Genomic DNA, 26344 nt, shown 5'->3' with positions numbered 1-26344 from the left:
TGAAGGTTTGCCTAAGTACTCCTGAGCCTATGTGGGTATATCACTAATTGATGAATGAAGGGTCTTAATGAATTGGAGACCATGGACAGGCAGTTTAGGCTTGCATCTTTGCACTTGGTACACTGACATTTTCATTAGATTCCTTGAATCTTTTACTATATTATGCACTGTTGTGGGTGAAATTCCCAAATTCCTTCCAATCTGTTTTTGAGAAACATTATTTTTAAACTTTTTAATGTTTTTCTCACACAGTTATGAGAATGTTGGTGCTCCCCTTCCCATCTTTGCCCCTAAAAGACTAGGTCTTTACAGAATGCAGGTTTTATAATAAAGCTTGATTATAATCTCCTGTTGATCATCATACGTTTCTACACAAATCATTAATTTCTTCTTTTAAGTTATTATTGGCCCTAAAATGCCCCATCTCAACTTTTTTGTGGAATGTGCTATAGGTTTCAATGGCAAAGAATGGATGTATATTTACAAAAAAATGGAAGTTGACCAGACTAAACATTGAAAATCCTGTCTTTATACTGTTTGTGATGAAATACAAGTCAAAAGTGAATTTTTAAATCACTGCTTTCTGTTTTCATTTGCATTTTCCATACTGTCCCAACGTTTCTGAGCTGAGGTTGTAATTGTAGCACTAAAATGGCCTGTGTAAGTGTGATTGATGATAGCCTTGTACTCATTGTGGCAAGGATGGATAGGAACTCCAGTAACACAAAAGTGTTCTTTACTTTCTTTAGTACACTCATATACATACTGTACTTACAATGGATGAACAGTTTCACCTTTAGATCAAAAACATCTACAGCTAATGAATACATTATTTGTAAACATGTAAATAAGCATTACATAAAATGTTTGTTAATAGCATATTAATGAAAGGGATTATAAAGTAACTAATGCCAACATCACATTACACAACTATTTGCTACAGGGTATATCAGATTTATAAAATGTTTGCTAATAGCATATTAATGAAACGGATTATAAAGTAACTAATGCCAACATCATCATATTACACAACTATTTGTCACAGGGTATATCAGATTTGTCAACCGCAGTCGCATATCTCTTCACTGCAAATTGCAGCCCAGGTCATATTTACCATACGAGTGCTAATCTTCCAGTGAGGTTATATTTGCCCCATTTTCTTAGAAACAATAGCATGCTACCTGACGGAGCTGTCACTGTACAATGCTTAATAGCTATGGCGAGTTCAGCTGCAGTCTCTGCCCTTTATTTCTTTTTTCTATTCTATTTTAGCATGTAAAACACAAGAGAACAGGCAGACAAGTTTCTCTTCCATTTGTGAGGTTCAAAACACTTGTTCCCTATTCCCCGTTGCTGCATTCAATGAAATGCACTTCCAGATGAGCCATCATTGGTTGTTAGCTCTCCTGCACACACAGCCAGCTCCTCCAACTAAAGACAAAATCAAACTTGTTTGAACTGATTGGAGTGAGTTGCAGCCTAGCTGGAGTGAGACGCTGGCCATGTCACATCAGATGATTGGCTTCACAGAAGCACGCCATCAACTGCCTTTAACTTGCTAAGATTGTGTAATTGAAGGCAATGACTGAAAATTGCTAGAAAAGTCATGTAATGTGACATAGGTTTAAGAGTATGGTAATCATTATATAATGGTTGCTAATGATATAATAACGAAAGTTGTTAAAAGGTTCAAGTACAACACTCTACAACCATAAATGGCTGAGTAAGTTAGAAAATAGATGGGACAGACAAAACCAAAATGTCATTACAAACGACTACCTGAATTTAAAACTTTCCTCTCTTCTTTATTGAGGGCATAGTTACTCTTTCAGTTAAGGCAATGAGATTTTATTATTCTTTGTGAATGTTTGTTTACACCAAATGCTTCATTTTGCAGGATCAACAGTGTATTGGAGGACTTGCATCAGCAGATCCAGAACCAGAAAACATGGACAGAGGGACAGCTGTCACGTACTCAGCAAATCCAGACACAGAGCTGCAGTCAGCTACACAGCCAGATTAAAGAGAAAATAGTGAGTCACTTACTGTAAGAGGGTAAAACACAGAAAAACAAAGCAGCAAAAAAAAAAAAAGAAAAAAGTTTGAAATCTGGAAGCTCCACTTGACAGAGCTACAAGACTGGGAGTTACTGATGTTACACTGTTCAAGTAAGATACTTCATGGTTGGTCACTACATAAAATGACTTGTACTCAACTATCATAACATTCTCAAATCTGCCTAATCCAGTTCAGTGCTGTGCTGTGATAACTGAGGCCTGACATGGCAGCAGTGAAAACAAAACGTAAGCTATTAGATAATTTAATTTCAAAAAATGAGTGTGAACACAAATCTGTTTTACAGCATGATCTCCACAAGTTAGACAATGTTCGGAGCTCTTCTCATAAGCAAATGTTTGCTGCTATGACAACGCTTTTTATTAATATCTTTTACATTGAAGGCTGTTACAAAGCACACATCATTAGCTCAAATGCCATACACATCCCACGTGAAGAGAAAGGGTTTACTTTAAACTCTTGGTCTTTGTTTGCTTTGTATGGGAAATAATGCAAATGAGCTGCTCATTCAAATGTGTGGGGTTTAGAGATGGTTTCCTTTGTTGCTATTTTCAGAGACACTCACCAAATTATTTGTAGGTAGAGAAGTAAAACAGAGGTGCAATACTTTAGGAAGACTAAGAAGAAGATTTGATGTGACAGAAGTGCAGACATACCAAGTGAGATGGAAACGGAAAATCTTGTGGCCATTACATTTTTCTGATTGGCTGTACAAAAGCAAGACTCTGAATCCTGTCATTAAAAATATTCTAGTTACAATAGGGCCCAGCTCACAAAAAAATTACAACAATATTTTAATATGCTCTTGGCAATCTTCTATATATATAATTCACTAAGTCCATGGCGAGCAAGATGCACGCAAGACAGAGCCACGCCCACCAACTCACAGAGCCCCGCCCACTGATAATTTCCGCACGTGTTCAGTCTCTCCCTGTGCATTCCCTGTGCAGCGAGCGAGCAAGCCAGAGAGAGAGAGAGACACACACACACAGGCAGCGTGAGAGAGAGAGCTGGATGCACAAGACAGAGAAGGCAGTTAAAGAATGCACTGGGCTTGATTTTGTTTTCACTTCTGTTTACAGCGATCGGTTCGTAGCGTGCATTGTTGCAATGTTACTTTTCTTGGTGGTTTATTAAATTACGGATTTTTCAAATGTTCATTTTTTTCCCTGTGCTTAAAACTCATTAAAAAGTGTTTTTAGCAAGCGGTTCGTGGCGCTATAGCGCGAACTATTGCAGTGTTAAGTTTTCTCTGTTGTTCAAGGTTTTCTCTGTGTTATTCAATGTTTTTACATTTAGTATACTATTACGCTGTGCATTCTACGGTATAATCTATATATATAATTTACTAAACAGCCGACAATGGCAGGCAAGACGCAAGATAGAGCCCCGCTCGCCAACAATTCACTAAGCAGCCGACCATGACACGCAAGACAGAGACCATGGGATACGCACGACAGAGCCCTGCCCACCAACTCTAAGACCATGGGATATGCACGACAGAGCTCCGCTCGCCAACTCTAACCCTCCTCCTGCGTCCACCCTCGCTCTCGAGGCATGCACACTGCCTGCTCATGTGCCAGCACGCAGCACCTCACCAAACACCACCTCAGTCGCTTTCGTCTCTGCTACAGTCCACTTGCACCTCTGAGCCACGTTAACTTTTCATTGTTCTTTTCGGTTCCGGCTGCTTTTCTATATATAATCCACCAAGTCACGCGATCATGACATACACACGCACGCAAGACAGAGCCCCGCCCGCCAACTCTAACCCTCCTCCCGGAACACTACGACAAACTCAACACAGAACAGAAACACGCTGTTGACACTGTTTTACACGCTCCATACAGTGATTCCCATCCCTGACAAACATGCTTCTTCTTAGATGGTCCTGCAGGACCAGGGAAAACCTTTGTCTACAAAACCCTGATTCATACCATCAGAGCTAGGGGAGACATTCCTACAACTGTAGCATCTACAGGAATAGCTGCAACATTGTTACCGAGTGGACGAACTGCACATTCCATTTTTAAAATACCGTTGAGGCTGAATACTACTTCCGCATGCAACATCAAACCTACCTCGCCACATGCTCAACATCTTCTGCAATCCAAATTGATAATATGGGACAAGGTGCCAATGACACATGCATACACATTCCAGGCAGTTGACAGGTTATTACGTGACCTCACGGGTGACACGCAGCCATTTGGAGGCAAAACAATACTATTGGGTGGAGATTTCCGACAAATTCTCCCCGTCATTATGCGTGGCTCCCATGCACTTACTGTTGCCAGTTGCATTAACTAGCAACCTTTGTGGCGTCACATACATGTTCTTACACTGACGACAAATATGAGAGCTCTTCCTGAAGAACAACATTTCGCAACATGGCTCCTTGATGTTGGAGACGGAACAATTGGAACACCTGTAACATTGCCTTCATATTGTTTTCCTTCCATTTCTGATCCTGTTCAACAACTATGTGGCGACATCGACTTCTCAACTGTCACTCTGGAACAACTCAGCATGCGAGCTATAATCGTCTCTGCTACAGTCCACATGCACCTCTGAGCCACGTTGACTTTTCATTGTTCTTTTCGGTTCCGGCTGCTTTTCTATATATAATCCACCAAGTCGCCCAACCATGGGATACGCAAGCATGCAAGACAGAGCCCCGCCTGCCAACTCTAACCCTCCTCCTGCGTCCACCCTCGCTCTCAAGGCATGAGCAGGCAGTGCGCATGGGGTACACACGACAGAGCCCCGCCTGCCAACTCTAAGATCATGGGGTACGCACGACAGCATTGTTCTTAGTCACGGAAGCATAGTCATACAGTCTGCTCAACAATACGCTGACTAAATGAATACTTCCGGAGTTTATGGTGGCGAGGCAGAAATTGTGGCAATGTCCCAAATGCTTCCAGCTACTATCACCATTCACTTCCGAGATATCCCTGACCCCATCAGATTCAAATTTGTCTTTTACTTTTACACGCAGACAATTTCCTGTTAGATTGGCCTTTGCAATGACAATTAATAAGGCACAGGGCCAAACTTTCAAAAAGATATGCCTGTATCTGCCAAAACCAGTTTTCAGTCACGGACAATTGTATATGGCTCTCACCAGAGTTCCATCTTTTCATTCACTCACAGTCGTAGTCTCAAACCCACCCCATTTGGACAACTGTGTCTTTCAGGAAGTGTTCATACATCAATAAATAATTATGCGGCGTGGGTTGGCTAGTATTACCATGTTTTACACCAGTGATAAACAAAAGAAGAAAGGGAAATGAAGTCAAGCTCATCAGATTCATAATGACAATTTTTAAATCAGGTTGTACAGCCTGATGCCACACATCTCTTGTGGCTTTTTCTTATGGCTAGCGGTGTTCCTCATGCTGAGACTCTTTAAAGTACTTGTGTCTGCAATTTAGCAACAACATTATGTGGTAGTTTGGCATGAAGCCCTCCAAGAAAAGCAGTTAATTTTAGGAAAGTATTGTATTACTTGTCATAGTAGTATTATCACATACAGTGAAATTCTTTCTGGTATGTCTATCTAACATGGAACATGTTTCTACTCTCCAGTGCAATGATAAACAACATATATTAAAGTACAAGACTTACTTAAAATAAACACCTATCTTATGTTCACCTTATCACTGTTTCTGTACCATATTTGATTCTGTGAAAACATTTCAAATCACGTTTACAAGTTTCTTTCAAGTCAACCCTTGAAGTAACGCATCACCATCCTAAATTAGATGCCCATTTCCTCAAAAATGCAACTAAAAACTGCATTACAATGGTCACTTCCAGACATGTCAGACCACTTGACACAAAAACTCGAATCAGATACAAAACTCAGGCTGTAGTGTGCTTCATTCCCCACTGGTGCTTCTTATGTACACCTACCTCCTTATGATCCTGTGCCAAGGAAAAGAAGTTTCAGAAAAAGGATAAAAGTATTTTTTTTTTTTTTTTAATTATGTCTGGTTTACAACATAGGCAAAGGAAACTATTTTCAAGTTGAATATATGAAATCAAACAGTAATCAGACTTTTATCAGTTATCCTGAATTGTCTACTGTTAATACATAAAATTTATTTGTGTTTCTTTATCCTTCAGCAAGCATATGCTGCTTGTCATCCATCCATCCATCCATTTTCCAACCCGCTGAATCCGAACACAGGGTCACGGGGGTCTGCTGGAGCCAATCCCAGCCAACACAGGGCACAAGGCAGGAACCAATCCCGGGCAGGGTGCCAACCCACCGCAGGCTGCTTGTCATATTTGGTGCAATTTTATTGTGGTATAAGAGAGACCCTGTACACATTTTTTACAGCTGAAGTTTCTGCCACACTGATGGGGCTGTCCCACTTCATATTTTATTCAAGTGGATGTAGTTTCGTAAAAAGAAATGAAGGGTTTATGGTTCTCAATATTTTCCCTTTTCTTTTGACTCGCCCTTATGTTCTCTGTGAAGGCCTCAGTTATGCTGTGTCCTGTGTGCAGCTGCTCATCTGTAGGCCTTCTAATGTCAGCCTGTACCGATACAATCCAGCACAGTAGTTACTACATGGAACACTTTAGCTTTTCACCATTTGTGCCAAACTCTTATTTATTTTCAACGGACACTTGTGTAAATGATAATATTCCATCTGACCCTGTACTAGAAAAAACAACTACAAATGGATGGAATAATCTCAGTAGTAGTTGTGTTCACTTAACTTCCAGTAGTAAATACATTTATTTTGTACAAACTCTTTAGCAGACTGTGGAGTGTTAAATAAATGTGGATAAGACATCATTTTACTGCTTTGTTTTAATTGTGATAAGATTTTCAATTATCATCATCTCTGTTAAGCCAGTATCATGTACAGCAACATGTCCACTGATGCAGCCACAGTCAATACAGGTAGGATTACACACAAATCTTAACGTGTTAAAAGCTGAAGTTTGAGATGTATTGTCTGTGCAGCTCTTCTGTCAATTCCACTACTGAATCACATATCTGTAATTGATTCCCAGCTGTTACAAAGGTCTTGGATTACTGAACGTTCATCATGCATGTGAAAATGCAGTGGTTTGACATGAAATGTTGCTGTACATTACCAAGCAACTTTACTAAAGTTAATAGGGAGACACCATCAGTGCATTTGTCCCATGGCTGTCATGTGACTGCCCACTCCTTGATGCTGTGCGTCTCGTGATGACACGTCTCTTTGCGACCTAAACCACAAACTTTTGTGCCCTGTTGGAATGCATCTGTTGAGGCAGTGATTGCACTGATGCATCTCCATATTCATTTGTAATCCATCCTAGGGCACATATCACTTGCACTGAAGCCTACAAGGTACACCAGCCTCATGTCCATCCATCCATCCATCCATCCATCCATTTTCCAACCTGCTGAATCTGAACACAGGGTCACAGGGGTCTGCTGGAGCCAATCCCAGCCAACACAGGGCACAAGGCAGGAACCAATCCCGGGCACCGCAGGACACACACAAACACACCCACACACCACGCACATACTAGGGCCAATTTAGAATCGCCAATCCACCTAAACTGCATGTCTTTGGACTGTGGGAGGAAACTGGAGCACCCAGAGGAAACCCACACAGACACAGGGAGAACATGCAAACTCCACGCAGGGAGGACCCGGGAAACGAACCCAGGTCTCTTAACTGCGAGGCAGCAGTGCTACCACTGCGCCTCCGTGCCGCCCGCCTCATGTCTTAATAATAAAAAAAATGTAGGTGAGAAAATGGCATAAAAAATTAAAGCTGATTTTACATGTCAGGGAAATGTAAATAAGTAGCAATGAGATAAATGATTTGCACAAATTTAAATATGTTGCCATTGACAGAGAAAGAAAGATGTTTTTCCCCTGTCTAGAATCATTTTCCTCCAGATATTCTATGTTTTTGTCTTCCTGTCATTTAGCATCTAATGGAAAATGCAGATTTTGTTAAGTCATGAGACGTGTTTTATTGTATTTGTAAGATACCTGCTTTGCCAGTTATGATGAAAGTATTGGTGAAAACAATCCTTTATTGCTTGTATTTTATTCCATAGCAATTTTTTGTGAGCTTTTTATATTTCAGAACGAATACGCCATACTTGTTAAAAAAAAACCTTAGTGCTTAAAAAACAAAAACAATCAGTGAGCAGTTCAATAAAATATTCTATTGAATTATTTTATCCTCTTTAATAAAATCCCTGTGTGCGTCCATGTGTCTGTGTGTGTCTTCTGGTGAAGTGCGCATGCGCGGGGCACTCTTTAATAAAGGACATCATTGCTGGGGAAAGTGCTGATTGGGTACTCGCGGTCGGGCACATAAAATCCATTGCTGGGGAGACGCCACACATACAATAATCAGCTGCACGCCAGCACAGATTAAAATACTTGCTGGGGAACTGCACAGTACTTGCTGGAGAGACGCTACAGCCACGATTATCAGCTGCACGCCACACATTACATCAGTTCCTGGGGAGACTCTGCTGATTGCCCACTGTTGTGACAGAAAATTAAACACATATTACGGCCAAGGCGGAAGTACAGGGAAGGGCGGAATGAGTGGCAGAGTCACCGGCCTCTAGCAGATGCTTCAAAGGCCGCCTGACGCGTCACACAAGACAGAGAGGGCAGGACCAATAAAATATTGCATGGCCAATCCAATCGGATTTCGGTAAATGAGGTAACACCTAAAACATAAGGAACGAAAAATCCAATCGGGTACTGAGACGCGGAGACCAGCTTCCCCCAAAGAGGTGGGATTAGTGTTTGTTGTTGTGCAAGTGTTCCCTCTGAGGATGTCAGATTTCCAATTAAGAAGCTTGGCCTGGTAAAGTGTAAAGTGTCAGTCGTTGAAGGGGTTTTCCTAAATATACGAATTTTCATGGTATTACAATAGGATGACTTTTAAAAGTAGTAGTTTATTTTCGCCCACATAAAATCCGTTGCTGGGGAGACGCCACACATACAATAATCAGCTCCACGCCAGCACAGATTATAATACTTGCTGGGGAACTGCACAGTACTTGCTGGAGAGACGCCATAGCAAGCTAAAATAAAGAGAGGCAGGATAGGAGATCTTTAAATAGACACAAAACATCAATCAACAGCCACACAGGAGAGGATAAATGTAATATTAATTATACTTACTGTATTGTCATATAGGTTTCTATTTTATTTTTATTATTATTTTACTTTATGCTTCTTGCAAAAATATTTTTGACAAAAAAAAATTAAGACAAGAAACAGAATGAGGCCAAGGTCCCTTGCCATTTAATATAGACTGTTCCTACTAATGTTTATGCACTACTGTTCTAGCACCCGTTATTGAAACGGGCTTAATGTCTAGTAAAATAATAAAAACTGATTGAGTCATCAAGATGTTCATTCATTTTTTCATGTGATACTTTAGGAATGTATTCTTTGTCTGTATCCCTTATTTATAAACAAAAGAAATACTAAGTATATGCGAAATACTGGTAATTTGGGAAATGGTGGGCAGAGCCTACTCAGTGGACTGGTTGTAAGCAGCAGTAGACCTCTAGTTTTTCAATGAAGAATCTGAATATAAAGAAACACTTTAGCATTTTTCAATGTTCAGTGAGGATTAAAGGCCATATTGTCATTGCTTTATATACTTGTTTAAATAGTCCAGCCTTAATTTGCACAAATCATTTCACAAAATATATTGAAAAATATGAAGTTGAAATTCAAGATTTGGTAATTAAAAAAAATTAATTTGGTAAATTAATACATTTTACTATGACACCTTTCTCATTTAGTGTTCCTACAAAAACTATGACCATCAAGCCAGCAGAGATTTGGAGAAGATGCAAAAACAGTGATGCTACAGCTGATTGATGAGAGAGCCTCTTAGTGTTTGCGCTAACAAATGGGCTCAAATCCATGATCGCTGGCTGTAAGGTATACTGTGGCCCCGATATTCCTAAAAACTGCAATAATTTTAATTGATTAACACAAATAATACTTGTGTGCAAAACTAGCACTTTATCTTTAAATTCCAGATATTCTGTAGTATTTACATACAAAAGTATATTAAGAGCTGAAAGTAGATTTTGCATACGCCTATTTTTCAAGAAAACCTACTAAAAGAACACTGTAAACAACTGTATGAATTTGAAACGCTCAATGCTACAATTTGAACCGTATTTCCTTGTTGAAAATTTAGTAATCAGCCCACCAAGGTGCACAAGGCACCAGCCACTTCGCGCTCCTGCCGCTCGAATTGTTAAGGGAAGGGGCTGAACACACGCTATAAAGATGCGGTCCGATCAACTGCTGGCTTGCTGCTACCGCTCCCAAATTGCGTGTTCTGCATGTCGCGCTGCGCGTTGGTCACTTGAAAGCCTGTACAGCAGCTGTCCTTTTGTCTCACTGACTTGTCTCGTGGGACATTTAAGTGTCTCTCGCAGGGCGTAAGTGTCTTCCGAGAAGATCATGCCATTTTACGTCTATTTTTTTATTATAATAGAGAGATGTACACACCATGAACATGACTATAGGTAACTCTTGTGGAAAGTGTTCACAAGCCAAAATAAGAAAAGCTTATCTGGTCTAGTTCATCCATCTTTTTTCTGAACTTGCTCATCAAAGGAAGCAAATCAACTCAGGAGTTTAGAAAGATGTAAATGGATTTGAGCTTGAGCCTGAGAAAAGTGTTCAGACCCTTTAAACAATTTTGAATGCTGGTGGATTGGAAAAGATTAATTCAATCTTCCAATTTTTGTAAAAAATAATTTATACAAAAAGTTTTTCTTAAGATGTCCTAAAGTCAACATCTCAGTTGTTATGCCACAACCACCTTTTCAGTATCACATTACCTGTGGTCGAGTTTCATCCAACAACAAAAATACAACCAGAGAACTCTGTGCAACTCAAAATGCAATACAGAAGAGTACTTGGTACAAGCTGTGGCAGTTAGAAACTGGTTGTATGTACTGTAATTTTCATATGCACCAGTAGATGGAGCACTGGTGTCAAGAGTGCTGTTAGCAGTGAATTTGTATTTTAACAACTGAACAAATAACGTTAATGCAACTTAAATTCAAATTCTAACACTTTTTGCATGGTTTCAGATAAGGTTTTCAAGAAGCACATTACCTTGAACTCTGACTGAATTTAAATAGGTAAACTCAGAGATGAATTTACACCTCTTGGCGTTTTAATATGTGGATATGAGGGGTGCTTTTTCTGTTGTGGGCCCATGCTCTAACACTAAATCGACTCACCTTATATTACAAAAAAATCTGCATGCTCACATCTAAGAACACTTGCTTCTAAAGATCCATCTTTAGTTCAGCAATTTTCAGTTTAGCATTTTGTACTTTTATTCACTATCAAAGTTATTATACAATAAATAAGATAGAATTCTATTTTTTTTTTGCTTGATAGCTTGTATTGGAGTCTACAGATTATTTAAAAATATGGTACAAATATCTAAAAATTGAACTTTTTTTTTCTACCTTTCAAGGAAAACACAGAACAGAGGATGCAGGACCACATACATATTCTAACTGCTAAGCTAAGCCAGGCACAGGAGAGGCAGGACCTGGAAATTAAAGCAAACAGAGTGAAACATGCTGAGGATAAACTGAATGCACGAATTAACAGCCTGGAAAAGAAACTGTGGGAGGAACTTGAATTTATGAGGCTTGAATACAAATCTGGTAAGAACCACACCAAATGGGCAAGATAACATGAGTAAATGTTTAAAAATGCAGCCCTACACATTGAATGTCCTCAGATTTTCCTTTATTCATCACTTTTCACAACACATGGAGAGCCAAGCCTATTCCAGCATCAATGGGTACCTGTCCATCACAGGATAGGCTCACCCATATGGCAAAACATATATGTGGGTTATCTGTCAGCGATGATGTGACCCTTGTAGCGAATAGTGTCTACCTTGGACCCATCTCTCTGTAGGACAATCTTCCAGGAGTATTTTGTCAAACATGAGATGTGCACCAGCTGTGCAAAGAATAATAGTGTCCTCTTCTTCACTTCACTGAATTCCATTTTTAAAATCTTAGCCAGTTCCTATCCATGTGGTGTGTCCAGGATCAGTAGGTCCTATAGGTACCACTTTCAACCACATTCCTTGGTAAATGGTTCTGCATTCAGATGAAGTGCCCACTTATGTGGGGACTGGGGTGCTGAAGCAGTGCATAATGACAAAAAATATACAGTATAACTGCATCAACACCAAAATCTTAACAAAAATACTGCTTATTGTAATAAAGATTTAAGGATAGTGTGAAAATACACAAATATACATTTTAATAGTTTTTTTATTAACTTTCCACTACAGACTTGTGCATCAACAAAAAAAAAGAGCCATAAAAAATAAATAATAAAAAGGTCTCTTAACATTCAGATTGTAGGTAAGAGTATATTGAAGAAGTGACCACAATGAGGATGATGATAAGATAGCCACTGGAATTATGGTAAAAAGACCACACTTTTTTATTTAAAATCTGTGAAGTACAGGAGATGTTCTTCTGATATGGAAGGAGATAAGCTATGTAAACCATGAAAGTCCATTGTGGACTTTTTTTATGGCAACAATGCTACGAATTGAAACAATACTCGGGGAGGGAAAAAAAAACCAGAAAGGTGACTGGCTGTTACAGATTGCTTTTTAGAAAATTGACAAAGGTAGAGTTTCCCTAGTTATTTGGCTGCTTAGACTTTGTAAAATCAAGATACACAATTTAGAGATGCAAATTTGAAGTCAACACATGCTGAACTTGCTTATTAAGCCTGAAATCTAAAGTTTCATGTTCATTTACCAGTGTTGTTATAGAAACAACACATCATTCACAAGTGTCAGTCCACACCAAATGCACATATCTGTCACAGTGTTATTTATATTGTCTGAAACAGAGACCACCCAAGTCAAATTCAAGTAAGATACAACTGTGCTGTATTCATAATTATTGTTACTAATGGAGGACATAACTTTACATGGGAATACTGATGGTCATTAAATTGCCTCTTTGTGGGTTTGTCATTCAGTCAGCTTAGGAGAACTTTTTTTTTTCTTCAGTGTCCCATAATAGGCAGAACCTCTGCGTTTTTTCCAGTGATTCTGAGGTTCGTCAGGGGTGTGTTGTTGCTCCTATTCTGTTCAATGCTTGTATGGACTGGGTGTTGGGCAAGGTCGTGGGGTCCAGCGGCTGTGGGGCATCTGTTGGTGAAGAAAGATTCACGGATCTTGACTTTGCTGACGATGCTGTGATCTTCGCGAAGTCAATGGAGACTCTGTTCGGGGTGCACAAGAGAATGAGCGAGGAGTCTGATTGTCTGGGCTTGCGAGTGTCCTGGATAAAAACCAAGATTCAGGCCTTTAATGACCTCTTGGGCATAGCCATCTGCAGTGTGTCTGTTTGTGGAGAGAGTGTCGACCTTGTTGAGAGGTTTACTTACCTTGGCAGTGACATTCATGTCTCTGGTGACTCTTCCTGTGAAGTCAGTGGACAGATTGGAAGAGAATGGGGGGTCATGAGGTCGCTCCCGATATCTATGCAAAAGGACGAAGGTCCAAGTGTTTAGAGTCCTGGTGCTTCTTGTCTTGTTATATGGTTGTGAGACATGAACGCTATCCAGTGACCTGAGACGAAGACTGGACTCCTTTGGTACTGTGTCTCTCCGGAAAATCCTTGGATACCATTGGTTTGACTATATGTCGAATGAGTGGTTGCTCATAGAGTCCCGAATGAGGCACATTGCCTGCATTATGAGGGAGCATCAGTTACGGCACTACGGCCATGTGGCCCATTTCCCTGAGGGTGATCCGGCTCATAAGATCCTCATTGTTGGGGATCCGAGTGGATGGACCAGGCCAAGGGGTTGCCCACGTAACACCTGGCTGCGGCAGAATGAGGGTAATCTCCTGAGGGTGGGGCTTGACCGCGTGACTGCCTGGGGGGTTGCAAACTGGGATCCCGAGTTGTTTCGTCGTGTAGTGGGTACAGCAATGCACTGTACCAGTGCATGCTCCCCAGCTTCACTTGACTTGTCCCATAATGCTTTGCAAGTCATTTCTACATTCTGTTATTGAAAGTGTTTTAAAACCTTCCACATCACTGTAAGGTATGACATTATTTCTGTTGATATGAGTACAACAGGAAACCAGAGGCAGTGGTTCTCACCTCTTCCAAGATTACAGGATGCTTTCCTCCTTCTCAGGGTTCACGTGCCTTAAAGATCTCATTACACTCCACTTTTCCTCTGTCCACATTCTTACCATCAAATGAATGGCTTACATTTACCAAGACCAGGAGTGACAGACTTGTTTTAAACATACTCGGTCTTTCACTACAACAACAACAACAACAACGACATTACATCACCTCTTACATTATATCTTCACTTTTGAAGCCTTTGCAAGACACTATTTTTATTCACTTATTTTTTATACAACCTTATTGGTGTTTTAAAATGAAAGAATATTACCTTTATGCATGCTGTTCCACCAGTTTATGTGTATGATCCTTGCTAAATTAAATTCCATGCACCTGATGTTGTTAGTGCAACAAATTATAAGATATGATGATTAATATATATCAGCATTATTGCTATCTAAAGTTCAGAAAGCTATTGATCCCTGTGGGGAGATATCACATACTGACAGAGCAATCACAACTTAACGGTTTTTGGTAATATGCATTTACACTAGGATATAATAAAACTGCTCCTTAATATATCAGCTTTAATCATTGTACTTTAAATGACTAGCTTTTGTGCCCTAAATTTCAACTTTCAATTGCATAATCAGATTTCTAAAGTAATTATTAATGAAACAAATCAAAATAGTTGTCAATCTATTAAAGAATGTCCTTTGTAAAGTGATTTAGTGAAAAATGAAATTCATCTATTAACTTGTTATATGAAAATTTTGAATAAAGTATAATCCTATAATCTAGTTTTTATAGTGGTGATCTCATTTAAATAAATAGATATGTCAACATATTTTCAGCAAATCTCACAAAAGCAGTAAAATAACTTAAATTCTCTGACATGATTATAGGTTTCCAATCAATCCATGATGCCATCGATTCTTTACATCAAATAAATGTGACCACAGCCAAGCTGGAAAAGGAGAAAGTTCAAAAAGACATCAAGAAGATCAGAAGGAAGATCACTGACCTAAAACTGTCTAATGATTAGGCAAAAAGCAATTTTAACATTTCAGACATGATATCTGAATAAAAACATTGTTCAACACAGAGATAAGTGTTAAGTTGCCAGAAGCTGTGATTATTAATAATTACAATAATCAAAAATAGCTTACCCTTTTACCTTGATTGAAAAACGTTCCTGTTTTGATGGAAAATATACTGTATTCCCCAGTCAAAATGAAGTTGTTCAGATTTGGTAATTTTGCTGCAAGGCTAAAGATGAAAAGAACATTTTCCAATCTTGCATGTATAATACAGTAAAATGTAAACACCTGTTTTATTCTAGTCAATGTTAAGAACTTTCTCTACATTTCTAAGTTTAATTTCCCCCCCACACTACTTTCAAACAACGCACATTAGCCACTCTACTAAGCCTTTGTATAGGAATGGCAGCAGTGCAATCAAATTTCTCTACTGAAACAATGTGTGTTAAACGATACATGTAAAATTTAAACTAGAAAAAAAGACATTTGCTGTCTGTTTTCTGTCAATGCAAGATTTAAAGGCATATATGAAATAATACAGTACATAACTTAAAGCAGTTTGGCAAGGAAATTTTCTTAATGAAACACAGTTGGTATCTTCAATCTGTTGACAATTTGATGTCTGCTGTGTGCCACAATATTTATATGTAATTTTTAAAATCTTTACAATACAGTAATAAATAAATAATCTTCTGTTCTTGGACATCACAGTTTCCATTAAAATGTATTAATGCACTGAGTATAGCAGTTTTTTTTTGCCATTCTTTTATCTGTACATAAAGTAAATAAAAAAAAGATTACTGATTAATCTTTAAATCAGTTTTAAATGCACTATTTCTGCTTTGGCCTCACACATATGTGATGTTGTACAAAAATCTCTTACATACAAAGAAATTAAAACAATCACTGCTCAAATGCACTTTATCAATAATCTGTTTTATTATCACATTCTCCCAGCACTGTTAAGTGTGGAATAAATGCACTGTTTTAAATAATAAAATAATAATAAAAACTTTGTGATTATAAGTCCTGTAATTTAACATTTCTGTAATTATCTCCTGTATTCTTGCATCTCAGGTGCCAAAATAAAGAATTTGTGTACACAACTTGTTTTTCATAAGGACTGCATTAAATTTTTTACAGAGGTATTAAAGCCAGTCTATATACACAGACATACACAAGGCAAAAAACATTTTTATTTTACATAGGTAGATATTTTACAACAAAATGCATCTGTCTATTTTCAATATTTATCTTTTCCAGGTTCAAAATAGATTTCATGTCATATTCAACACATTTGCACACCTTGACAATATTAAAACTCTCTGTAGTTGTATATGTGTGACAATACTTAATTTGCATACAGATACATAAGTTGTTTCTCCTATGTCGGACACATAATTCTTGCTATTAATGGTTTCAGAACATGCAATTAGCAGTACAGTTTTATGTAAGCAGTTGCTGGATTGAAAAGTGCTTTGTAAATATGAAAAAGCTTAATTGCTGTGCAAAGAAAGTTCTGAAAAGTGTAAATTATTATTGTATACACAGTTCTTAAAATGGAAGTTACAGATTAATATTCCCTTGGCTTGCAGTATGTGGTATTCAGTTTATTACATTTTATTACAGTACTGATACAATTCAATTTCTTCTTAAAGCTTGAAGATTACAAGGTCAGAATTTATGTCAATATCCTCTTCTTCAGCTATGAGAATAAATCAGCTGTAATAGGACAAGAACCAACCAAATTTCTCACATATTGCAATTGTGAAGATCTTCTATATGATAATCTATATAGCAATGGCATTTAAGTTAAAGAAAGAGTGATTTCATTTCCTTGATACAAAGGAGTCTGACTAAGATGAAGAGCAAAGTTTTTTATAGAAAGCATCCAATCGGCTGTCACTGTGGTCTCTTGCATGGTCCAGTAATGTCTAAAATGGGGATAAATAAAGTTATTTTACTAAAATGAGGTAATTTAAAATGGGTTTGCAACAAAATATTATTTCACAAACTTAAATAAAAGACTTTAATTCTACTTGTAAACTGTTTTAACTGTACATGAAAAATGATTTATCATAGATATTTTATCAAGTCTAACAGTCAAAATCAAATAATTCCATTTTGCTTTATTTAATGCTAGCACTATTATATGAGTACATAAACATTTTTAACCTAGATTTGCTCTAAGAATACTATACAAACAAGCATATGTTTGTTTAGGGCAAGTGTATGCATTCATTATATTTTGTAAACTAATTAGTAGCACTGTTTATTGCTTGATCTTCCCTGAATTAATAAACATTCAATTAAAACCACTGCACTAGAAGATGTCACATATTTATTCTTTATTCGGGTTTGGCGCTTAAGTAGACAAATGGAAATATTTTTTGTAGAATGTGATTATAATTTTGTTATTAAACACACCCACAATATGGCAGCCAAGTTAAAGATCTTAAAAAAATGTAGGTGCTATATACAAAAAAAAAAAAAAAATTGATTGAGACACAAGTATAAAAATTACATTTGAAATAAAAGGTGTTCTTACATCAATGAGCTGCTCATCATTTTTAGCATGCAGATGTCTAAGAAGATACCAGCGTGCAACTGAAACAATGGAATCGGGGCACCCAGGCTGATACACCACTCTTTCCAAAAGTCGCCGTGTTTCCCTAAAAACAGAAGCTTTGTCAGAGGCGTTTCTCACTGAACATAAAAATAAAAATGAGTATTTAATATTATATACAGCACATATATTAAGTTATTCTTCAAATCATTCAGATGACAAGAATACTAAAGCCTAAAATATTTAGCAAGCACTTCACTGATGAGTAAAAAACAAACCAATTCCACAAATGCTGTTAGCAGTAAGCGTTCATAAATATATTGCATGTAACAAAACAATAAGTTTTAGTTTTGGTTAAAGGGTGAATGTGAAAAAAATTATTTATTTTGACTGATTCCAGCAAATTGGATACAGAAACATATTTTGGGAGAAAGTTAGCAGAAACTAGCAAACAATATTGCAGTGTTCAAGAACATCTACATGCATTGGTTTTACTGTATGAACTCTGAGTAACTGGATTTAGAAGGGGACATGAAAAAGGGAAAGAAGTAACACTTGATTAGGTTTTTTTTTTTTTTTTTTTTTTAACACACACACATCTCTCTCTTGTAAAAAAAAAAAAATCCTGGGAGAGAAAGACTAGGGAGACGAGACGTGATCTTCACATGAAGATCACGGAAGACACTAAAAAGACCTGTGAGACAAAAGAGATTGGCCATGGAGAGTCTCGCAAGGACCTTAAACATGAGACATTGTTCCAAGTGATTGACCCAGGACTGTCTCGCGGGGACGTAGAACATGAGATTCTTGCAAGACACGCCCTACAACCAACATCAAATAAGACCACGGGCAGCAAAACACTCAGTCGTGTAAAGGTTTTGAGCACACACAGATCCAGGGCTCTCAGCGCATTTAAAGCATATAAGGACAAAACGTCGACGACTAAGCGAAGAAGAAAGAGCACCGCAGGACTCAAAAGCATTGGAGAGAAATAAATGCAAAAAAGAAAAAGAATAATCTAGGTGCAAATTCAGAAAATAAGGAAAGTAATAATCAGCCCGGAACAAGTAGAATTGGAAAAAAAGCATGTCCAGTCAGGCTCAGAATTAAAAGACAAAGAGTAAAAGACAAAGTAGAACTTCATAAAGATAGATTAGGTGGAAGCTGCTGTCGCTGTACTTTGTATATACTGTAACAGCCAGATCGAATGTTATTTACCTTTATTTATTTACTTGCTTCCTACAGTGTAAACTCACAAGTAGACTGCAGCGCTTCCCGTGTACATATACAAAGTACAGCGATGGCAAAAGTGTGACGTGCATTCTTGCTCTGATGTAGAACTGTCGTCATGATCCAAGTTCACCTCTGTTATAGTGCGTCTTTATGTGAAAACAGTGTCAGATGGGGGTGTGGTAGGATCGTGAACGTGACTAAGAGAACAAAACTGAATAGAAGCGCACTTGTTCTGTTATATTTGTACCTTTTGTGAAAGTGTTTATTTGATATTTGAACTTCAGGCTTCATACATTATATACTTAATGTCTACATTTTGTCAATTATACTAAAATACGAAAAACGTTTCTGTTTTAACGATGTGTTTACATAAACATGAAATGCATGTGTTCCAAATAACGATATAGTATTTATAAAAGGTGTCATTTTCCTTTACATCTCACTCTATACAACTCTAAGCAACTGACACGCAGGTAAACAGACTTGAGCTGAGAAAACTGTGCGGAGGGTGGGGGGATGTGATAGCAGGCTGCTTGCTGCTTATCGACACATTTACAGGACAAAAGATGCTGATGGAGCGGTGCGAAGCGATTTAAGGTGGGATGGATCTATGAGTTTTTTTGTAGGCTTTGGTAATTCTAATGTTAAAAGCCTGTACAGCAGCTGTCCTTTAGTCTCAATTCCTTGTCTCGTGGGACGTTAAAGTGTCTCCGAGAAATTGTTTGAAAGTAGGGTGTGACGTACAAGTAGTCTCGTGGGACTTCAAAATGTCTCTCCGAGATGATCACGTCTCAACCCAAGATTTTTTAATTATATATATATATATATATATATATATGTACAGTAATCCCTCCTCCATCGCGGGGGTTGCGTTCCAGAGCCACCCACGAAATAAGAAAATCCGCGAAGTAGAAACCATATGTTTATATGGTTATTTTTATATTGTCATGCTTGGGTCACAGATTTGCGCAGAAACACAGGAGGTTGTAGAGAGACAGGAACGTTATTCAAACACTGCAAACAAACATTTGTCTCTTTTTCAAAAGTTTAAACTGTGCTCCATGACAAGACAGAGATGACAGTTCAGTCTCACAATTAAAAGAATGCAAACATATCTTCCTCTTCAAAGGAGCAAACAAATCAATAGTGCTGTTTGGCTTTTAAGTATGCGAAGCACCACGGCACAAAGCTGTGGAAGGCGGCAGCTCACACCCCCTCCGTCTGCGAAGCACCGATCAGCATGTCGTTTCAGGAAGCAGCTGCAGCTGCACAAAAGATAGCAACGTGAAGATAATCTTTCAGCATTTTTAGACGAGCGTCCGTATCGTCTAGGTGTGCGAACAGCCCCCCTGCTCACACCCCCCTACGTCAGCGCAAGAGAGAGAGAGAGAGAAAGTAAGTTGGGTAGCTTCTCAGCCATCTGCCAATAGCGTCCCTTGTATGAAATCAACTGGGCAAACCAACTGAGGAAGCATGTACCAGAAACTAAAAGACCCATTGTCCGCAGAAATCCACGAACCAGCAAAAAATCCGCGATATATATTTAAATATGCTTACATATAAAATCCGCGATGGAGTGAAGCCACGAAAGGCGAAGCGCGATATAGCGAGGGATCACTGTATATATATATATATATATATATATATATATATATATATATATATATATACAGTGGTGTGAAAAACTATTTGCCCCCTTCCTGATTTCTTATTCTTTTGCATGTTTGTCACACAAAATGTTTCTGATCATCAAACACATTTAACCATTAGTCAAATATAACACAAGTAAACACAAAATGCAGTTTGTAAATGGTGGTTTTTATTATTTAGGGAGAAAAAAAAATCCAAACCTACATGGCCCTGTGTGAAAAAGTAATTGCCCCCTGAACCTAATAACTGGTTGGGCCACCCTTAGCAGCAATAACTGCAATCAAGCGTTTGCGATAACTTGCAATGAGTCTTTTACAGCGCTCTGGAGGAATTTTGGCCCACTCATCTTTGCAAAATTGTTGTAATTCAGCTTTATTTGAGGGTTTTCTAGCATGAACCGCCTTTTTAAGGTCATGCCATAGCATCTCAATTGGATTCAGGTCAGGACTTTGACTAGGCCACTCCAAAGTCTTCATTTTGTTTTTCTTCAGCCATTCAGAGGTGGATTTGCTGGTGTGTTTTGGGTCATTGTCCTGTTGCAGCACCCAAGATCGCTTCAGCTTGAGTTGACGAACAGATGGCCGGACATTCTCCTTCAGGATTTTTTGGTAGACAGTCGAATTCATGGTTCCATCTATCACAGCAAGCCTTCCAGGTCCTGAAGCAGCAAAACAACCCCAGACCATCACACTACCACCACCATATTTTACTGTTGGTATGATGTTCTTTTTCTGAAATGCTGTGTTCCTTTTACGCCAGATGTAACGGGACATTTGCCTTCCAAAAAGTTCAACTTTTGTCTCATCAGTCCACAAGGTATTTTCCCAAAAGTCTTGGCAATCATTGAGATGTTTCTTAGCAAAACTGAGACGAGCCCTAATGTTCTTTTTGCTTAACAGTGGTTTGCGTCTTGGAAATCTGCCATGCAGGCCGTTTTTGCCCAGTCTCTTTCTTATGGTGGAGTCGTGAACACTGACCTTAATTGAGGCAAGTGAGGCCTGCAGTTCTTCAGACGTTGTCCTGGGGTCTTTTGTGACCTCTCGGATGAGTCGTCTCTGCGCCCTTGGGGTAATTTTGGTCGGCCGGCCACTCCTGGGAAGGTTCACCACTGTTCCATGTTTTTGCCATTTGTGAATAATGGCTCTCACTGTGGTTCGCTGGAGTCCCAAAGCTTTAGAAATGGCTTTATAACCTTTATCAGACTGATAGATCTCAATTACTTCTGTTCTCATTTGTTCCTGAATTTCTTTGGATCTCGGCATGATGTCTAGCTTTTGAGGTGCTTTTGGTCTACTTCTCTGTGTCAGGCAGCTCCTATTTAAGTGATTTCTTGATTGAAACAGGTGTGGCAGTAATCAGGCCTTGGGGTGGCTACGGAAATTGAACTCAGGTGTGATACACCACAGTTAGGTTATTTTTTAACAAGGGGGCAATTACTTTTTCACACAGGGCCATGTAGGTTTGGATTTTTTTTCTCCCTAAATAATAAAAAGCATCATTTAAAAACTGCATTTTGTGTTTACTTGTGTTATATTTGACTAATGGTTAAATGTGTTTGATGATCAGAAACATTTTGTGTGACAAACATGCAAAAGAATAAGAAATCAGGAAGGGGGCAAATAGTTTTTCACACCACTGTATATATATATATATATATATATATATATATATATATATATATATACATACACACACATAAAGTGTCCTCCACTATTATTGGCACCCCTTACAAAAATTAGAAGGGTTAGAAAAAAAATTAGCGTGCTGAAGAACCGTCATCTTCCACTAAAAAATGAGAAATGTCTGACTTTTAAATGAAACAAGTTCATTCAAAGAAAAACTAAGACCTCATCAAGAAATATTAACAAAAACACATGTGCCACAATTGTTGGCACCCCTGCATTTAATAACTTTGTACAACCTCCCTTTGCCAATATAATAGGACAGAGTCTTCTTTTTTAACCTTTTATAAGGTTGGAGAATACAGAGCATGGCATCTGAGACCATTCTTCTTTACATAATCTCTCCAGATCATCCAGGGTCCTAGGCCCTCTTCTGTGTACTCTCCTGATCAGCACACTTCACAGATTTTCAATAGGGTTCAGGTTAGGGGACTGAGATGGGCATGGCAGAACTTTGATTTTGTGGTTAGTTAACTGTTGCAGGGTTGATTTGGACATGTGTTTCGGATCATTATCCTGCTGGAAGATCCAATGACGACAGAGTTTTAGTTTTCCGATGGAGGCAGCCAGATTTTGATTTAAAATCTCCTGATATTTCATGGAATTCATGATGTCATGTACCCTAACAATGTTTCCAGGGTCTTTGGAGGAAAAAAAGCCATACAAAATCACAGAACCTCCACCATATTTCACAGTTGGGTCAAGGTTGTTTTCATTATAGCCATCCTTCTTTTTATACCAACCCACTTTGCATGTCTTGTCAAAAAGTTCAATTTATGTTTCATCAGACCATAGAACACAATTCCAGTAAGATGTAGTAACGTTTTACAAACTCCAGGTGCTTATGTTTGTGGATAACTGACAGAAAAGGCTTCTTTCTAGCATACCTTCCAAATAATCTGTTGGCATGGAGATGCTGTCTGATAGTGGTTTTGGAGACTTCCCCAACAGCGATCTTTGGTGATATTATTGCCTCTCTTACCATCCTTCTCACTGTACGTGGGGGTAAAATAAACTTGGGTCCTCTTCCAGGCACGTTTGTCACAGTTCCACTTGATGACCGCTTTCTTATTATTACCCTAACTGTAGAAATGGGTATTTTCAAGCGAGTAGGTATTTTTTATAACCATTCCCTGAGTTATGAAGGGCATCACACTTCTCCCTCATTTGGATTGATTGTTCTCTTTTCTTTGCCAAGATGATGGTTGGCTAAGGAAATTTGGTTCTGTGTCTACTCACATTTGTATCCCAGTTAATCAGGATGTCATTGATTTCAGCTGGAAAGTTTTTATACACTCCAATCAACTTAACAATGTCCAATTTAAATGGGAAACATGCTTCAGTTACATTGTTTCACATTAATTTCTAAGGGTGCCAACATTTGTGGCACGCGTGTTTTTGTTAAAATTATTTCTTGATGAGGGCTTTGTTTTTCTTTGAATGATCTTGTTTCAATTAAAAGTGAGATGTTTCTCATTTTTTCAGTGCATAGTGACAGTTCTTCAGCAAACTGATTTTTTTCTTAGTAATTTTGCCAATAATAGTAGAGGGGACTATATATATATATATATATATATATATATATATATATGTACAGTGCATCTGGAAAGTATCACTTTTTCCACATTTTGTTATGTTACTGCCTTACTCCAAAATGGATTAAATTCACTTTTTTCCTCAGAATTCTACCCACAACACCCCATAATGACAATGTGAAAAACGTTTACTTGAGATTTTTGCAAATTTATTAAAAATAAAAAAATTGAGAAAGCACATGTAGGTGCTTGAAGGTATTCACAGCCTTTGCCATGAAGCTCAAAATTGAGCTCAGGTGCATCCTGTTTCCCCTGTTCATCCTTGAGATGTTTCTGCAGCTTAATTGGAGTCCACCTGTGGTAAATTCAGTTGATTGGACATGATTTGGAAAGGCACACACCTGTCTATATAAGGTCCCACAGTTGACAGTTGTCAGAGCACAAACCAAGCATGAAATCAAAGGAATTGTCTGCAGACCTCCGAGACAGGATTGTCTCGAGGCACAAATCTGGGGAAGGTTACAGAAAAATTTCTGCTGCTTTGAAGGTCCCAATGAGCACAGTGGCCTCCATCATCCGTAAGTGAAAGAAGTTTGAAACCACCAGGATTCTTCCTAGAGCTGGCCAGCCATCTAAACTGAGCGATCGGGGGAGAAGGGCCTTAGTCAGGGAGGTGACCAAGAACCCGATGGTCACTCTGTCAGAGCTCCAGATGTCCTCTGTGGAGAGAGGAGAACCTTCCAGAAGGACAACCATCTCTGCAGCAATCCACCAATCAGGCCTGTATGGTAGAGAGGCCAGACGGAAGCCACTCCTTAGTAAAAGGCACATGGCAGCCCGCCTGGAGTTTGCCAAAAGGCACCTGAAGGACTCTCAGACCATGAGAAAGAAAATTCTCTGGTCTGATGAGACAAAGATTGAACTCTTTGGTGTGAATGCCAGGCGTCACGTTTGGAGGAAACCAGGCACCGCTCATCACCAGGCCAATACCATCCATACAGTGAAGCATGGTGGTGGCAGCATCATGCTGTGGGGATGTTTTTCAGCGGCAGGGACTGGGAGACTAGTTAGGATAAAGGGAAAGATGACTGCAGCAATGTACAGAGACATCCTGGATGAAAGCCTGCTCCAGAGCGCTCTTGACCTCAGACTGGGGCGACGGTTCATCTTTCAGCAGGACAATGACCCTAAGCACACAGCCAAGATATCAAAGGAGTGGCTTCAGGACAACCCTGTGAATGTCCTTGAGTGGCCCAGCCAGAGCCCAGACTTGAATCCGATTGAACATCTCTGGAGAGATCTTAAAATGGCTCTGCACCGATGCTTCCCATCCAACCTGATGGAGTGTGGTGCTGCAAAGAGGAATGGGCGAAACTGGCCAAGGATAGGTGTGCCAAGCTTGTGGCATCATATTCAAAAAGACTTGAGGCTGTAATTGCTGCCAAAGGTGCATCGACAAAGTATTGAGCAAAGGCTGTGAATACTTATGTACATGTGATTTCTCAGTTTTTCTATTTTTAATAAATTTGCAAAAACCTCAAGTAAATTTTTTTCACGTCATTATGGGGTGTTGTGTGTAGAATTCTGAGGAAAAAAATGAATTTAATCCATTTTGGAATAAGGCTGTAACATAACAAAATGTGGAAAAAGTGATGCGCTGTGAATACTTTCCGGATGCACTGTATGTGTGTATATATATATATATATATATATATATAGACAGATATATATAGATATATACACACATACGTACACATATGGTTATGTATATACATAAAGAAGCAGCTCTGAAGAAGATGCTTAATTTACTAGTTAAGTTTTATTGAAGATTAGTTAAGTTTTCCTTTCTTATCTGTTGCTGAAAGTCTAAATCTGTTTCTGCTACTTCAGGCATAAAGTGTGCTTTTATAAAGAATAGTTTATTAATTTTATTTGTGCAACTCAGAGCCCAGTGACACTGTATGTATATATATATATATATATATATATATATATATATATATATATACACACACACACATACACGCACAAACACGTATATACACTTTACCTTGCTCCCATTTTAATGCAAAACTGTAGAAGTGCTTGAATAAGAACTGCTAAAGGACTGTAGGCAATCTTCATTGCTTCTCCAGTGGCTTCTTGCACTAAGTCCTTCCATTCGGTGTCTGAAATGTGAGCCTAGGAAAAGATATTAAAGCAGTAAATTACTATTATTAATGATAATGTATTGTTTTGTACCCACTTGAACCAAGATAGTATAGAAGAGAGCTACAGACTACAGAATTTCATTTGCTCTATTCTAGTACATTTCATAGTTTATGAGTCCAAATCTGATTTGACTAAAATGTATTGCCAATATAAATAATATTTTCAGTCCATTTACATTAA

General features: G+C 38.5%; 2 protein-coding genes across 2 annotated transcripts in view; one reads left to right on the top strand and one right to left on the bottom strand.

The window, feature by feature from the left end:
- The window catches only part of fam81b (family with sequence similarity 81 member B), a 55231-nt gene extending 39182 nt beyond the window's left edge, over nucleotides 1-16049 (top strand). Inside the window, exons 7-9 of the mRNA XM_028805964.2 lie at nucleotides 1898-2033; nucleotides 11592-11787; nucleotides 15153-16049. Coding sequence (XP_028661797.1) covers nucleotides 1898-2033; nucleotides 11592-11787; nucleotides 15153-15292 — 472 coding nt within the window. The 3' untranslated portion in view covers nucleotides 15293-16049. The remainder of the gene's footprint in view (nucleotides 1-1897; nucleotides 2034-11591; nucleotides 11788-15152) is intronic.
- Nucleotides 16050-16461: 412 nt separating this feature from the next.
- The window catches only part of skic3 (SKI3 subunit of superkiller complex), a 228287-nt gene continuing 218404 nt past the window's right edge, over nucleotides 16462-26344 (bottom strand). Inside the window, exons 39-41 of the mRNA XM_028804761.2 lie at nucleotides 26004-26134; nucleotides 17836-17959; nucleotides 16462-17221 (exon numbers count right to left, since the gene is read on the bottom strand). Of these exons, the coding sequence (XP_028660594.2) occupies nucleotides 17144-17221; nucleotides 17836-17959; nucleotides 26004-26134 (333 nt within the window). The 3' untranslated portion in view covers nucleotides 16462-17143. The remainder of the gene's footprint in view (nucleotides 17222-17835; nucleotides 17960-26003; nucleotides 26135-26344) is intronic.

Source organism: Erpetoichthys calabaricus, chromosome 7, assembly GCF_900747795.2.
Source record: "Erpetoichthys calabaricus chromosome 7, fErpCal1.3, whole genome shotgun sequence".
NCBI lineage: Eukaryota > Metazoa > Chordata > Cladistia > Polypteriformes > Polypteridae > Erpetoichthys > Erpetoichthys calabaricus.
The sequence above is the reverse complement of the archived record's forward strand: the minus strand, read 5'-3'. Positions and strand labels throughout refer to the sequence as shown.